At 32.9% G+C, this 15,899-nt stretch overlaps 1 protein-coding gene across 6 annotated transcripts in view; it reads left to right on the top strand.

The window, feature by feature from the left end:
• The window catches only part of LOC114341526 (RB1-inducible coiled-coil protein 1), a 604,353-nt gene that overhangs the window by 492,171 nt on the left and 96,283 nt on the right, over nucleotides 1-15,899 (top strand). For 3 of the 6 annotated variants that reach the window (XM_050641726.1, XM_050641731.1, XM_050641729.1), the window contains 2 exons: nucleotides 806-1,290; nucleotides 3,677-3,825. In XM_050641726.1, coding sequence (XP_050497683.1) covers nucleotides 806-1,290; nucleotides 3,677-3,825 — 634 coding nt within the window. Of the gene's footprint in view, nucleotides 1-805; nucleotides 1,291-3,676; nucleotides 3,826-8,817; nucleotides 9,052-15,899 lie in introns of those variants that run through there. The other 3 variants (XM_050641728.1, XM_050641730.1, XM_050641727.1) reach the window with 2 other exon arrangements.

Below are 15,899 nucleotides of genomic sequence, written 5' to 3' on the forward strand. Positions count from 1 at the left end.
CACCTACCTTTTCATATATTATTGTAAAAGTTACCACTTAGTTCATGTAAAGTTTTTCCAATAAACTTTGTTTCTTATGAGAACCTAACTTATCTTAACTTATATCTCACTCCTTTCTCAAAAACCATAATTGTACAAAAATGTACTTTCTTTGGCAGATTTATTGAGGATTAAAAATGTCCATTTTTCAACATAGGGAAAATCCTATTGAATTTAGGGGTTAATGACTCAAAGATCATCATATTGACAGATAATTCCAGAAAGAGAAGACATAGGACTTTTCATTCACAGTCATTTCTTTCGAGCTTCTGTCATGTGTCACATAATATTAATCTACGTCGTACGTTATTGGTCTATACCAATGATTCAAACCGAAGACGTATGACGTAGATACATTAATATTATGTGACACATGACAGAAGCTCGAAACAAATGACAATCGATGAAAAGCCCTATTGGGTACGTTCGGACGACCTCAGCTGCTGTGAGATTGAAGTGTTCCCTATTACCGCTGGATATATCCACTAATAGCTTTGTGCTGACAGTCAGCGGCTGAGTTTTTCCGAACGTACCCATAGTCTTGAAACTTGGTATATAGTTATTTATGACATAATCGGTATAGATTTTGCAAAAATATACATCCGATATCGTCGAATTGCATCAAATCAAAATACGTGTAATTTGTTAGTATTCTGCAGCTTAAAAGGAGTTGGCTTTCACAAAATTAATTCAGTCTTGTGACCAATTCTATATATATATTATGAATCGAATTCTATATGGTTATACATTTTTTTTTGTTTTTTAGTCTGACAATAGATATAAAGTACCAAAATCTACAAAATTCTTTCGAGTAAAAGTACGGCCGTCAATCTCTACATTATCACGTGATACCTCCGTCTCGCAGAGCCTATATCAACCTTTCAGCACCGGAGAGCATTCTCGCATGACACAAAGTCAATCTGCAGTATCCACCACCGTAGAAGAAATGATTTTAGAAGATACATCTTCACCAGTGAGAACGCATCCGCCTATACCAGAGAGGGACGAAACGGATGGTGTCGGGCCGGAGCTATTAGAGGCTGTAGCTAGTGTAGAAGAAACTGAAGCTACTTTAGTAGAGCAAGTAGAACAGCAAGTTGTGGTACATAATGCCGGAGCTGCTAAATGGCCTGAACACCATTTTGCAGAAGATAGCGGCATTGTTGAAAATATAGATAATGTTGAGCAAGCCATGGCGGCTATAGATGATACTCTCACTGAGATAGAAAATGAAAATGAGAATTGTGACCGGTAGGTATATCTACTATATTTATTTACATTATACAAAGACAAATCAGAAGTTTAGTGATTGTATACATTTTTTATTATTATGACACATATTTGACTAATACATAATTATTAATTTGGAATAGAAACAAATTTTTGTAATATTATTTGCCTGTGATGCTTAGTGTTACTGTAGCATGTTTTTTGAATATATGAAATTTTGATTTCTTGAAATTTTTTATTTACGTCATCAATAATGCATTTTTGTTTAATGATTATTTGATGAATTGAGTTATTGTTGCTTAATTATTCACGTTTTAATAAAAATCGTTAGGGTCGCATTATTCTAGTTTCTATATCTAGTACGGTTATACAAATTGGAATGTGATAATACAGTGATAAAAAATCAATAGAAACAAGCCTAAATTTTCTCTATGAATTTTTTAATTACTCTCTTCATAGTTCACGAAGTTAAATCATATTATGAAATATGCAATGAAAACTCGTTTTTTTTTGTCATGTAACACTCAATTTTTACTAACCCTAAACTGTTATTTGTCGAACTGTTGGTTTCATATTTATTGAATCCGCCCACTGTTGTGTTAATTGTCCTCTTCATTCATTGAGCCCTTGTTAGGGTGTCTCCTTTGGGCTGCGATCCTGCGCTAAATGGACTGCTTCATGTAGCTATGTAGCAATTCAAAAAATAAGGACATTAACTAACCTGAGCCCAGTACGAGTATTACTTGTTATTGTTTGGTCTTCTATCTATCTAATCGGCCCTAAACATACATCCTGGCCTCTTCTTCCTTCTTCCATGCCTCTCTATCTTGGGCAATTTGCATCCATTTTGACCCGGCGTGTTTCTTCAGGTGATCAGGAACTTCCATTTAAGCTTTGCTACTTGGGTTGAGACATCTTTCACTTTTATTTTGTTACGGATCTATTCGTTTCTATTCCTGTCTTAAGGTTTAATGTTCAGCATTTGTATTTCGATGGATCTTTCTATCTTTGCTATTTTCCATATTTTTCTTTGTAAACGCCCATGTCTGAGAGCCATTGACAGGGAGTATACATTGATTGAAGACTCTTGTTTTTAGGTATTTGGTCTTACCCTATTTTAATTAATTTAGATGTTGTGGTTCGGGCCAGTGCTAGTCTACGCTTAATTTCTGAGGAGCAATCGTCATTGTTGGTTATCAGGGATATTCCAAGTTATACTTGGTTATACCAAGTATAAATTTGTATCTAAATTCTTCTATTAGGACAGATTTATTATTTTTTGAATTGACCGTGGGTATCAAAAAAACGATATTTTGTTTTGAGAATCGGTCGGCGTCAAGTGAAATGATTTCGCTACAGTTGCGTTTTAGTTTATTTGCGATGTATGTATCTTTAATTGGTCTTTTATATTTGGTGCTTGCAGATCATTAGAAATGGACATTTCTTTACTTTGAGAGTTATATTTGTTAGATTGAATAACGATTTTTCATTTAAATTAAGTTAGTTGAGTTTGCTGCGTGAGCGCAGTTGTAATATACCAGTCTGTGTTATCAAAATCAAGTGTAAATGTTTCTGTTAATGTTGTGTTGCGAGGATAAACATTTGTCTTCTGAAACTTGTGGTGTGGTTATATTCTGGGATGGAAGCACTATTGTTTAGGAATGTTGTGGGAAGATACTATTTTTGGTAGCTCTTTTACTAGTAGCAGTTATATGGTATTGCAGGGCATACATGTAGCTGGCCAAGTGTTCCGATCATGTGACTAGCGTTCTAGATTTGACGATTTAACCTTGTATTTAAATTTGGCATCAGTTGTTCATTTTCTACGATTTGTTTGGTGGATAAGCATATGCAAATTATAATAGTTTGATCGTCGATAGTTGTATCATACACATTTGTGATGAATATGTTTGATTTTCACGTATTTCAATTGCAACTATTACTAATTTACCTATTGACTTCCTTTTCGATGAAAACTAGCACGAGAAAGTAAGCTCGGCCCTAATCACCTGCTAAAGCAGGTACAAACGACATGTTTCGTCAGTAAAAACCATAATTATAAAATGGAATTGGTTGTTAACAACAATAAGATATTTAGTAGACTTTGTAACCGTTTATACTTATAGGTACAAAGTTTGGGCACTTATGTTTTCTGCAGATAACTTATGCGCACTTACATAAATTGATAATTTAAAATTAAGTTGACCAGTTTACTATTGAAAAATATTCGAAGCCCACATTGAAACTGTATTTCAGTTATCCTTCACTGTAGTTTATAAGCAAAAATTTTTAAAATAAATATAGACGTATATAGAAATACAGGATAATTTTTAACTTAAACACAACCATAATAATTCGAATCATCAAATAATGTGGATCACTGTTTTATGTTTATGTTGTTGATTAGGGATTGTAATAAACAAGTGGAAGTTTTTCGAGAACAGCACGCTTATATCAGCAGCACATGGCTGGAAATGATGCTCAGTAGGGTGTTTACTAAAAGCATTCAAAATCATAAAGATTGTATTGAACAAAACGCAGTACGTAAAATGGAATGTTAGTATCAGAATTTGAAGGTGTTGCTTTGCAATGTCATTAACGATTTTCATAATATCTAACTATAGGTTGCTCAAATGAAAAGATACGAAACTACACTGTGGGTATAATTGAAGTCTTTATTCAAAGTATTCACCATTGGCCTGAGCACAACGATCCCATTGATTAACGAACTGAACGATTTCTTGTTCCCAGAATTCCTGTGGCCATGCCGAGACCCAGTCCCTCACAGTCCTTTAGTTCGTCGTCCGAGGTGCTTCCCTTTGAGATGTTTTTTCATGGGAGAAAACTCATGGAAATCGCAGGGCGACATGTCTGGGCTGTATCAAATTGGCCGTTTCCGTTTTGTTTGCCTTGGAGACGTGTGGAGGAGCGTTTTCGTGGAGCAGAACCACACTCATCGTGAGCAGCCGCGGTCTTTTGCTCTTGATGGACCTGCCAACATTCGCATGACACCCCGATCACTTCTCACTAAGGGTCGATTTCTCATACCTGCGGTAATCTATGGTTCAGTTGAACCAGGTTCACCGGTGAACTTCGGTTTTGTTTGGAATGCATTTCTCATTGTACTTTCATGTCACTGCACGTTCTACAGCTTTCGAGAAATACCAATAGATGGCAAAAGGAAAAAAACTGTCGCCATTTTGAACTACCTTTTTTATCCTGTTTTTGAATGAAGTTAAATTTAAGTATTTATAGTCAAATAGTAATTTTAATAATTATAAATAAATGTTATAAAAACAAAAATAATGTTATCTTTTATCGTTAGGCTTAATATACATAATAAAATAGGTTATATTTATATTATGACCGCGTTTCGTGCTAATACAACGCATGCGTAATCCATGAAATCATCTGAACTAGGTTCAGAAATCTTTGAACGGCCGAATTCCAGCATCCAATTCCAATTTCAAGCATCGTTCAAGTTTAAACTGCCATCGGTTGAACGTGAATTGAGAAAGACGATTTTGACTTTAAACTGACGCTCACTAAAAGTTCAGGTTAAACTGGAGTTGAATTCGATATGAGAAATTGTTGCCCCTAAGTCGTTCACCTTGTCGATGAGATCGGCTGTGATACCCGCGTTTGCCTGGCCAGGTCTCGGTTCATCAATCAAGCTCTCACGGCCTGCACGAAAACGGGCACTCCATTTTATCACTGACTTGTCGAACACACAGGCTTCCCCGTATATTATCACCATCCGGCGATGAATCGCGGCCGGTTTAACATTTTACGCCGTCAGAAACCTGATAACGCCTCGCTGCTCCTCAATCGTCGAATGTTGCAATATGAACGACATGCCGTCCTTACACGAACTACTGCGTCTGCGTCGCTTCAATTGAACGGCGCTCTTATAACAGCTTCTACTCTCCTGCGCATGCGGGCTCCCGGGCATGCCCCGATCGAAGCCGAAGGCTACATTTGCATCCCTGAATGTCTCACTACGTTATACCATACCATAGCGACATAGGCAAATATGTTTGCGGTTACGTCGTTACGACGTTTCGTACCTTTAGGGCAGTCAATGAGGGTATGTGGCTCCGAATTCCATCTTACTATATCGATTTACGTGATATTTTCACAGTAGGTAGGGAATAGCCCAAGAAACAAAGTCTACCCTATGCCGATGTGTGCTTTTGTCTTGGTGGCCGTTCCCACTCCTTCTCGGGGGTGGAAAATTTTTTGCTTAAATAACTACGGAAGTTGCTAGAGAACCTAATACTAAGCAAAAACTGTTCTATAATTTTTTTTTCGAAAACTCAATACTTTTTCAGTTATTCCTGGTTGAAAATTGGCCATTTTCATTGAAACAACACCTTTTCAAACGGTTTTTTGCGAATACCTTAAAAACTATGCATCTAACTAAAAAACTATATTAAAAGATTTTTGTAGCTTAGAAAATAACAAAGAGATTCTTTCCTTTATGAATCATCTAGTTATAACACAAAAAGAGATATGGTAAGTGAAAAAACTTGTTTTCTTGGTGCATGCTCAAATCAGTGTATTTAACTTGAAATAACAGAGAAACGGTCGATTTTAGGTGTATAATGCTACCAATAACTTTTGTTGTTCTTAAAAAGACTTTTAAAATAAGCAATATTAAATGTCGATTACATTCAAACTATACGAGATAAACTGTAAAAAATTTGATGACTAACGTATTTTACGAAAAAAATGTTGTAGAAGGAAAACGATGCATTTAAATTCTTGTGGATGAGGGGTTAAATATACTTCTCAATTTTTTTCTTAAAATTCGTTAGTCATTAATTTTTTGCAGCATATCTCGCTTAGTTTGAATGTAATCGACATTTAATATTGCTTATTTGAAAGGACTTTTCAAGCTCAATAAAAGGTATTGGTAGCATTATACACCTAAAATCGACCGTTTCTCTGTTATTTCAAGTTGAATACACTGATTTGAGCATGCACCAAAAAAACAAACTCTTTTTACCTACCATATCTCTTTTTGTGTTATAACTAGAAGATTGAAGAAGGAACGAATCTCTTTGTTTTTCTATGAGCTACAAAAATGTTTTATATAATTTTTTAGTTAGATGCATTGTTTTTAAGGTATTCGCAAAAAACCGTTTGAAAAGGTGTTATATTTCAATGAAAATGGCCAATTTTCAACCACGAATATCTCAAAAAGTTTTGAGTTTTTGAAAAAAAATTATAGAACAGTTTATGCTTAGAATTAGGTTCTCTAGCAACTTAAGTATGTAGTTGTTTAACCAAAAAATTTTCCACCCCTGAGAAGGGGTGGGAACCGCCCCCAAGACAAAAGCACACATCGGCATAGGGTAGACTTTGAAGAAGGAGATATTTTCGGGCTATTCCCAAAATTTCATTAAAATCCATGCAGTAGGATAGAATTCGGAGGTAATAACCTGTTCTTGCTCTCATTGACTGCCCTACTTTTCATTTGAACAACCTAATACTTTGTGTGTGTGAAGTGAGTGTTTTTACCTAACCACTTTGTGAGTACCTTTTCAAGTATTGCAAATGTAGTAAATATGAATATACAGTGCTAGTCAAAAGTCCGTACCCTCCCTCGTATCTTTTGAACGGCTATACCTATAATAGTGAAATTTGGAGGGAGGAAATAAACGGACGTAAGCTACTTAACTCGTCTTGACAGGTGACGTAATTATGACAGATGACTTTACAGCGCCACTGTGACAGATAATTTTAAATCGACCTTATGGCAAGTGATACCTCGTTTGAAAGGTATTGAAAATACCTATTCAGTCATACTAATTTTTTTGAGTAAGCTAATTTTGATGAATAAATGAAATAAATATAAAATTGTAGTTTCGCATTTAATTAATAAAAATTTAAAATTCCGCATATGATTACTTTTCAAAAAGATTGACGTTGACGTAAAAACTACTAGAGAATTGAAAAACGTCAACTTTTTGACAAAAAAACCATAGGCGGACATTTGAATTTTTATTAATTAAATGCGAAACTAAAATATATTTATTTAATTTATTCACCAAAATCAAAATCAACTAAAACCCAAAAAAAGTAGTATGACTGAATAGGTATTTTGAATACCTTTCAACCGAGGTATCACTTGCCATAAGGTCCCATTTAAAATTATCGGTCACAGTGGCTCTGTAACGTCATCTGTCACTATTACGTCATCTGTCATGACTAGTTGAGAAGCTTACGTCCGTTTATTTCCTCCCTCCAAATTTCACTATTATAGGTATAACCGTTCAAAAGATACGAGGGGGGCTACGGACTTTTGACTAGCACTGTATACAAAACACTGAGAAAATATTTTATACAAGAATTATCAATCTCTGACCGATATATGAGTCAAATGTATCATATTATTTTGTTTTTATTAAAATATGTACAGTTGTAACTGGGAAAATTTTAAAGTGACATTTCTTGTTGCCTAATTTATGCTGATGGTATAATGCGGAGTACCTATATTTTTCATTCTGTCGACCCATCTTATCTTTAGTGTCCGACGATATAGTTGTTCCATTTTATCTTTTCCCGTACGTCACGATTCATTTTCAAACAAGTTAAATCAAAACATGTATTGACCCGTACGGTACGTCGATGTGTACTATCATTGATACATACTGTCAGTGGTAATATTAGGAAATGGCAATTATCCCGTGGACGTATTTTATACAGTTATATTATTGAAGTGTTTAATCTTTTTGCACTATTGAGGAGATTGATCGACTCAACATTAAACAGCTTGAATATCACATCGAGTATTACTAGTATAGAGATAAAAATCGAATTCTAATAAATGAATTAATAAAAAACTATAAAAGAATAAAAGACATTTCTATAGTTCTCACATGTGCCAATTTTCTTAAATTGTTGTCCACATTTTTGCTTCAGACACCAATATTGTCATTCTTACTTCGACTTGTCACATAAAGTTACGCTATATTTTTTATATAGTTTTTCGGTATGTTATACATACAGTCTGTTGATTTATCGTGTACAATTCAATGGTTTAGACTTTTTTGAGTTTAGAGGTACAGGTTTTTTTAAGCTTCTGTTTTATACCGTGGTGATGTTTTGACATTAAAAAAAAAAAGAAACTTACTTGTTCATTAAGATCAACATGGTAATTGATTGGGTTATTCTACATAATCACTAATTCATATTAATTTGTTGACGAGATTATACTTACAATATTTTTACAATCAATTTAAGTTAAATTACAATAGTTTCTCAAAACATTTTTGAAATAATTTTGTACAAATGAAATTGTAATTTTGTCTCAAATATAACATTTTACAAAATGTTATATTTGAAAAAGTGATATGTCAGAAACGATTATATGACACCAGTTAAGTACATACTGTGGTTTTAAATTTTAGTTTCTTCTAAGTTATTTTAATGAATTCTACCGCAGAATTGCTAACAACAGTAAAATTGCTCAAAATTGTTGTAGAGTTTTATCGTTTTTTATTAGTATTCCCATAGTTATTTTTATTTTGGCATTTTTTCCAGGAACGTTCTTCCAATATTGTTTGGATTTTTATTTACAAAGGTTCTTTATGAAGCTATGAATCATGTAGACCTATGAATGTATCGTTGACGGAAGTGAATGCTGATCCTGTATACACAGAAAAAATAGGGTAATTACGAATAATCATTCATTGAATAAAAACATTAATTTCTTGTTCACTCAAATCACATTTTATTCTTATAAGCCAAAATTATTAATAAACGTTTGACACATTAGGTTCTTTTATTTTAATAATTTTTTATATATTATAATGAAGTAGGCGAGTTACGTGTGGATGTTTCTGTATTTATCCTCACAAACCAAGTACATATTTGTTTATTATCTGCTTGTTCAAATGTCGTAATGTATTGTCGTTTAAATAGACTACAAGCTTGTTTTAAATGTTAAAAAGCTTAATTTTGTTTGGGTAAAAACCACGTTAAGTAGGAAGATAAAATGTAGTTTTATTGTAGCTATGACTATAATCACGCGGTCAGATAGAACATATAATTATTGTTCTTTATATTCATAAATAACCAGTACTGTAAATACACTCGTGGAAACAAATCGAATATTTTTTGGTCTGCAATCCTTAGCTCCCCAGGGTCATATGGATAGGATTTCTTTTCCAAATGCAATGTTTTAATTGTCACATAAATGCTCGATCGAAATTAAATCTGATAGGCGCTCTATTGTGGCCAGTATAATTGTTTAAATTGAATCTCATCAAGGTAAGCATTCACTATTCTAATAGTGCGTTATCGTGCATTAGCTCGAATCTGTCACATCCAATATGATCGACAAATGGTAAGACATGATCTTCTAAAATGTTTTTAATGTACATATCTGCTGTCATTCACCCAATCACCTCCACAGGTTCGGTATGTATATTCTAAGAAATACCATTCCATGGCACTTTGCTGCCACGACCAAAATTAACGCTCTGTATGAGGTTACAACTGGCATACCGTTCACCATTTGGAAGCATGATTAACAAAAACTCGTCTGCAGAAGAGTTGGCGAATGGTATGTCAGTTGTAACCTCATACAGAGCGTTAATTTTGGAGGTGGCGGCATAGTGTTGTTGATTGGTATTTCTTGAAAAGGGCATACCGAACTTGTTGAGGTGATTGGGTGAATGACAGCTGACATGTACATGAAAAACATTTTAGAAGATCATGTTTTGTCATTTGCCAGCCATATTGGTTATGACAGATTCGTGCTTATGCTCGTTAACTCACGTATTCATGTCGCTAGATCAGTTAATATATAGAGTGTCTCAAAAGTAGTGGAACGGTCGAATATTTCGCGAACTAAACATCGGATCGAAAAACTGAAAAATACGTGTTCGATCATTTTCAAAAATCTATCCAATGACAGCAAACACCAATCCCCACTACACCCCCTGGAGGTGGGGTGGGGGGTAACTTTAAAATCTTAAATGGAAACCCCCAGTTTTTCTTGCAAATTTGGATTCGTTACGTAAAAGTAGGCAACTTTTATTCAAGACGTTTTTTCGAACTGTGGATAGATGGCGCTATAATTGGGAAAAACGATTTATCCTGATACCATAGGTAAATTATAGAAACGGTCTAATATCTCACGAAATACACTTCCAAATGAGAAACCAAAAAACAGATTTTTAATCTTTTTTGAAAACCTATCGAATAACACCAAACATGACCTTCCAACCCACCCCCTGGATGTGGGGTGGGGGTAACTTTAAAATCTTAAATAGCAACCCCACTTTTTATTGCAGATTCGGATTCGTCATAAAAAATTATGCAACATTTATTCGAAACATTTTTTAAAATTTCTGATAGACGGCGCTAATAAATCGAATTTTTCCAATTAAGGCGCCATCTATTAACAATTCTAAAAAAATTTTCGAATAAATGTTACTTAATTTTTTATGACGGATCCGAGTCTGTAATAAAAAGTGGGGGTTCCTATTTAAGATTTTAAAGTTACCCCCCACCCAGGGCCGTCGAGAGGGATGAGCGGGCTCCGGTAAAAAGTGAAGGGCAGGCCCCCCATGCAAAAAGTGAAGAGCGAAAAAAAATTGTTTAATTTTTATAGAAATAAAATTATTAATAATAAATAATAAGTAACATTTCAAATATAAATATTAAATTTTGATTATATTTATAATAGTGAAAATATTTATAATACAGGTGCTTTTCGAGTTTTCTGATTGGCAAAAATGTCTCTAATTTTCGAAAAATCGCATGATTTTACCAAATCATTCTCAATTCACAAAGTTGATAGGCAGCTAACCGATCCTCTTTCATCATTACCTCATAGTATTTTTTGCGAAAAAGAAAACTACAGGATCTTTCTGCTTCTGCGACTGTCACTGGTAATGTGCAAAATATTATTAACGCCATAACGATTCAAATTTTAGATTATTAATTTTATTAAGCAAATCTCTTGGAAAAATTTGAGATTACCAATATTACCCTTGTATATCACTCTCAAATGAAAAATTGCATCTATCAATTCTTTATAAAACTCGCGGTCTCGCGCAATACATATTATATCAATTTTTTTTAATATTGTCATCTTCATCTCGGAATATCCATAAAATGTTAAATAGCGAATGAATTTTATTTTCCGCATTAAATATTCTGGTTAAATTGCTTATTATACGACAATATTAAATATTTCCCAGCGAAATATTGCGTCGGGCTCAAAACTATCAGTCGCATCACTACTAGGCCCAGGCAAATCATTAAAAAATCTCACAGGCTTTTTGTGCCGTTTTTCTTTATTTGATGTAAATTCTGGATTTATTCCATAATTGCTGGTAACTAATTTAGATTCTTTGACATGGATTCTTCTGATTTTTTGTAAATCTTCTGGAAGCCCTGATATATTTTTAATCTCCATATCCATACCATAGTTTTATCGGACTGCACTGTAGTATTTGACTCCTGTGATTTATTGCCGTTAAAATTTTAAACCGAATCGATTAAATGTCATAGTATTAAATATAGCCGAGTATTAGTTAAACGCATATTATGGACATAAAGTGAAGAGCAAAAAAACGGGAAAAATTACGTCTTTGGTCTAGTCGACGCCGGGCCCCGGTAAAATGTACCGGCTGTACCGCCCTCTCGGCGGCCCTGCCCCCACCCCACTTTCAGGGGGTGGGTTGGAGGTTCATGTTTGGTGTTATTCGATAGGTTTTCGAAAAAGATTAAAAATCTGTTTTTTAGTTTCTCATTTGGAAGTGTATTTCGTGAGAGATTAGACCGTTTCTATAATTTACCTATGGTATCAGGATAAATAGTTTTTCCCAATTATAGCGCCATCTATCCACAGTTCGAAAAAATGTCTTGAATAAAAGTTGCTTACTTTTATGTAACAAATTAAAATCTGCAAGAAAAACTGGGGGTTTCCATTTGAGATTTTAAAGTTACCCCCACCCCACCTCCAGGGGGTGTAGTGGGGGTTGGTAAATGGTGTCATTGGATAGATTTTTGAAAATGATTGAACACGTATTTTTCAGTTTTTCGATCCGATGTTAGTTCGCGAAATATTCGACCGTTCCACTACTTTTGGGACACCCTGTATAAGATATATACAGTGAGGACTTTTGGGTTGGAATAAATTCATTTTCTCGAGAATGGGTGACTCTGGAGATAAATCCCCAAACAGGTCGGTTTTTATTTTAAAATTATAATTTTTTGGCATATAATATATCATACTAGTTATGTTATCCATCTGGGCGTGATGACGTAATCGATGATTTTTTTATATGCGAATAGGGGTCGTGTGATAACTCATTCGAAAGGTTATTCAATTCTCTATTCACTAATATAAACATTAACATAGATACAGTAGAAATAAACAAACCAAGACACGTTAAATGCTACTAGGGGTATTTCCGAATCATAATTTACAATGTATAAACTTTGGAAATCATGATTTGGGATTTACAATGTATATACATTGTAAATTATGATTCAGTAGTGCTCCTAGCAGCATTTAAGGTGTCTTGGTTTGTTTATTTCTACTGCATCTTGAATTTAAATTTAGATTAGTTATTTATACAGGGGTACAAAAACATTTTTTTAATTAAATTAATTGAGACAAAAAGAAAAATGTGTAATTTATTTAATGCAAAATACATTTTACTGCTGTCAAAAAACAGAAAAATATGTTGATTTGAAAAATAAACATTAGGTTTTCGCTTAAATTAAATGTTCAAACTGCTAAGAGGCTGGTGGGTGGCAGCTTTAATATTGAATTTAAGCGAAAAGCAATATTTATTTTTCAAATGAACATTTTTTCCTGTTTTCGGATAACGGTAAAATGTATTTCGAATTAAATAAATTATATACATTCTTCTTTTTGTTTCAATTAATTTAATCAAAAAAAAATTTTAGGCACCCTAAATAAATAAACATATTAATGTTTATATTAGTGAATGGTTGATTGAACAACCTTTCGAATGAGCTATCACACGACTCCTATTCTCATTTACAAAAATCATCGATTACGTCATCACGCCCAGATGGATGACGTCACTAGCATGATGCATATGCCAAAAAATTAGAATTTAAAAATGAAAATCGCCCATTCTCGAGAAAATGAATTTATTCCAACTCAAACGTCCTTACTGTATATGATAGCTAGCTGATAGCTATATAAAGATAGCCTTTATCGGAGTTAAATCCGATCGAGCATTTATATGACACTTTAAAATATTGCATTCGGAAAATTAATTCTAAACCTGAAACACGGGGAGGGCTAAGGAATGCAGCACAAACAATTTCACTTCATATGATAATTTCTAAATATCCGATATTTTTGTCCATGGGTGTATATAATCTAATTTCAAAGTACGTATATGGAATTCATACAGTCATTTTTATTTAGTGAAACTATGTGCGTCTATCGCATTTCATCTACACTCCCCAAATTCTTACATTTGCAACTGTGTTTTGTATATGTAATGTTTAAAGACATAAATGCTACATAGGCCAGGATAATAAGACAAAAATACACCCTGTTCGTGACACTTCAGCAGCCAGGGTACTGAAGCGTTTTTTCGACAGGTAATACCTATAGGAACAAATTATAATTATTTCCTGCGTAGGATCTGGCGGTCATTTTTATTTATAAACAATTAACTGTCAAAAATTGTCATTTCACCTTTTTTTTTTCAAATCAACGGAACACAGTGAAACTTATGATTTTTTTAGTACAAATATATTCGAGATTATGGAAAAAGCTTTAAAATGACGTATTACAAAGTTTGATATACTCATTTATTGTTAATATAATTGCGAAAAAAGATCGGAATTGCAAAGAAAAATATTTTCTCAATAACTGTTGTAAAAATTAGTGTACAGCTTTAAAATTTTTGTGAAATGAGGGTTCTTTGGTGCTTAATATGTGATAAAAGCGATTCATTCAATTGTTTAAATTTTATTCAAATTGTTTATCCCAGAGAGCATTTTTTTGCAATAACATAAGCCAGAAAAAAATCACCTTAGAACCATTCCACAGGTGTTAAATGAAAGAGCGTGGGCTACATTTTAAACATGGTTTAAAAAAGTGAATAAAAAATGCATTTTAGTAATAAATAATTATGCAAAAGTATCGTCAATTTTTCTTTATAAAATTTTTGAATAACTTTTTCCAAAAAAATTAACTTTTTTACCCTGTTTTAAGTGCACAACTACCAAGTAATGTTATGTATATCATAATTGATAAAAAAGTGTAATAAATATGATTAATTTCTTATATAACAAAATAAAAAGTTTATAAGGAAAGATTTACGATACTTTTGCATAATTATTTATTACTAATAAATGCATTGTTTATTCACTTTTTTAAACCAAGTTGAAAATATAGCTCATGCTCTTTCATTTGATACCTGTGGAATGGTTCTAACGTCATTTTCTTCTGACTTATGTTATTGCAAAAAAATGCTCTCTGGGATAAACAATTTGAATAAAATTTAAACGATTGAAAGAATCGCTTTGAAATTTTTATCACATATTAAGCACTAAAGAACCCTTATTTGACAAAAAAATCAAAGCTGTACACTAATTTTTACAACAGTTATTGCGAAAATATTTTTTTTTGCAAGTCCGACCTTTTTTCGCAATTATATTAACAATAAATGAGTAAATCAAACTATGTAATACGTCATTTTAAAGCTTTGTCCATAATCTCGAAGATATCTGTACTAAAAAACTATAAGTTTCCCTGTTTTCCATTGATTTGAATAAAAAGTAAAAAATGCCTTTTTTTGACACTTAATTGTTTAAAAATAAAAATGGCCGCCAGATACTACGCATCTAATAGTTACAATTTGCTCTTATAGGTATTACCTCTCGAAAAAACGCTTCAGTACCCTGGCTGTTCAAGTGTCATGGAAAAAACCTTATTACCCTGGACTAACATATTATGAAATCAAATCTCTTTTGTGTTCTGTGTGCGTTTTTAAAGTGCGTAACCGTTTGTCTTTTAGTTTTGTTTTGATAATATATTTTACCAATTATTTCCTTTCGCTTATTAACACAGACATGAATTATTTTCATTCGGTGTTACCCATTTTAACTTTTTGTTTATGGTTTGTATGAAAAAGTACCTACTTGATTCTGTATAGTGAAGAGTAGAGTGAGATTTTTCCAAAATCTCACCATAATATATGCGATGGATATCGAATCGAAGGGATTTTGATTTTCATTATCTAGTATTTCAATAATAAATAATGCACATATCGTTAAATTGTTGCAGATCTTAGATAAGAGATCATTAGGTGCTTGGCTGATAACAGGCTTAATATTAACATTAATAAAAAAACTCTTTACACAAACTCTACAGTTACATTTTAGCGGCGTATTCTGCACGGATGGGCGCCAAAATGTCAGCGCGTAAATATTTATTATATATAAGTATATAGTAAATCTTTATTATCATTGCATAAAATGATTATTTTACTTTGATGAATACTAATTTTGCTATTCAAAAATATTATTGATATTTATATATTTTGCTTTATTTTTATTTTTTCTTTAAAGAATTTTGAATTTTTCTTTATAGAATTTTGAATATTATATAATAA

The sequence above is a fragment of the Diabrotica virgifera genome, chromosome 1, assembly GCF_917563875.1.
Source record: "Diabrotica virgifera virgifera chromosome 1, PGI_DIABVI_V3a".
NCBI lineage: Eukaryota > Metazoa > Arthropoda > Insecta > Coleoptera > Chrysomelidae > Diabrotica > Diabrotica virgifera.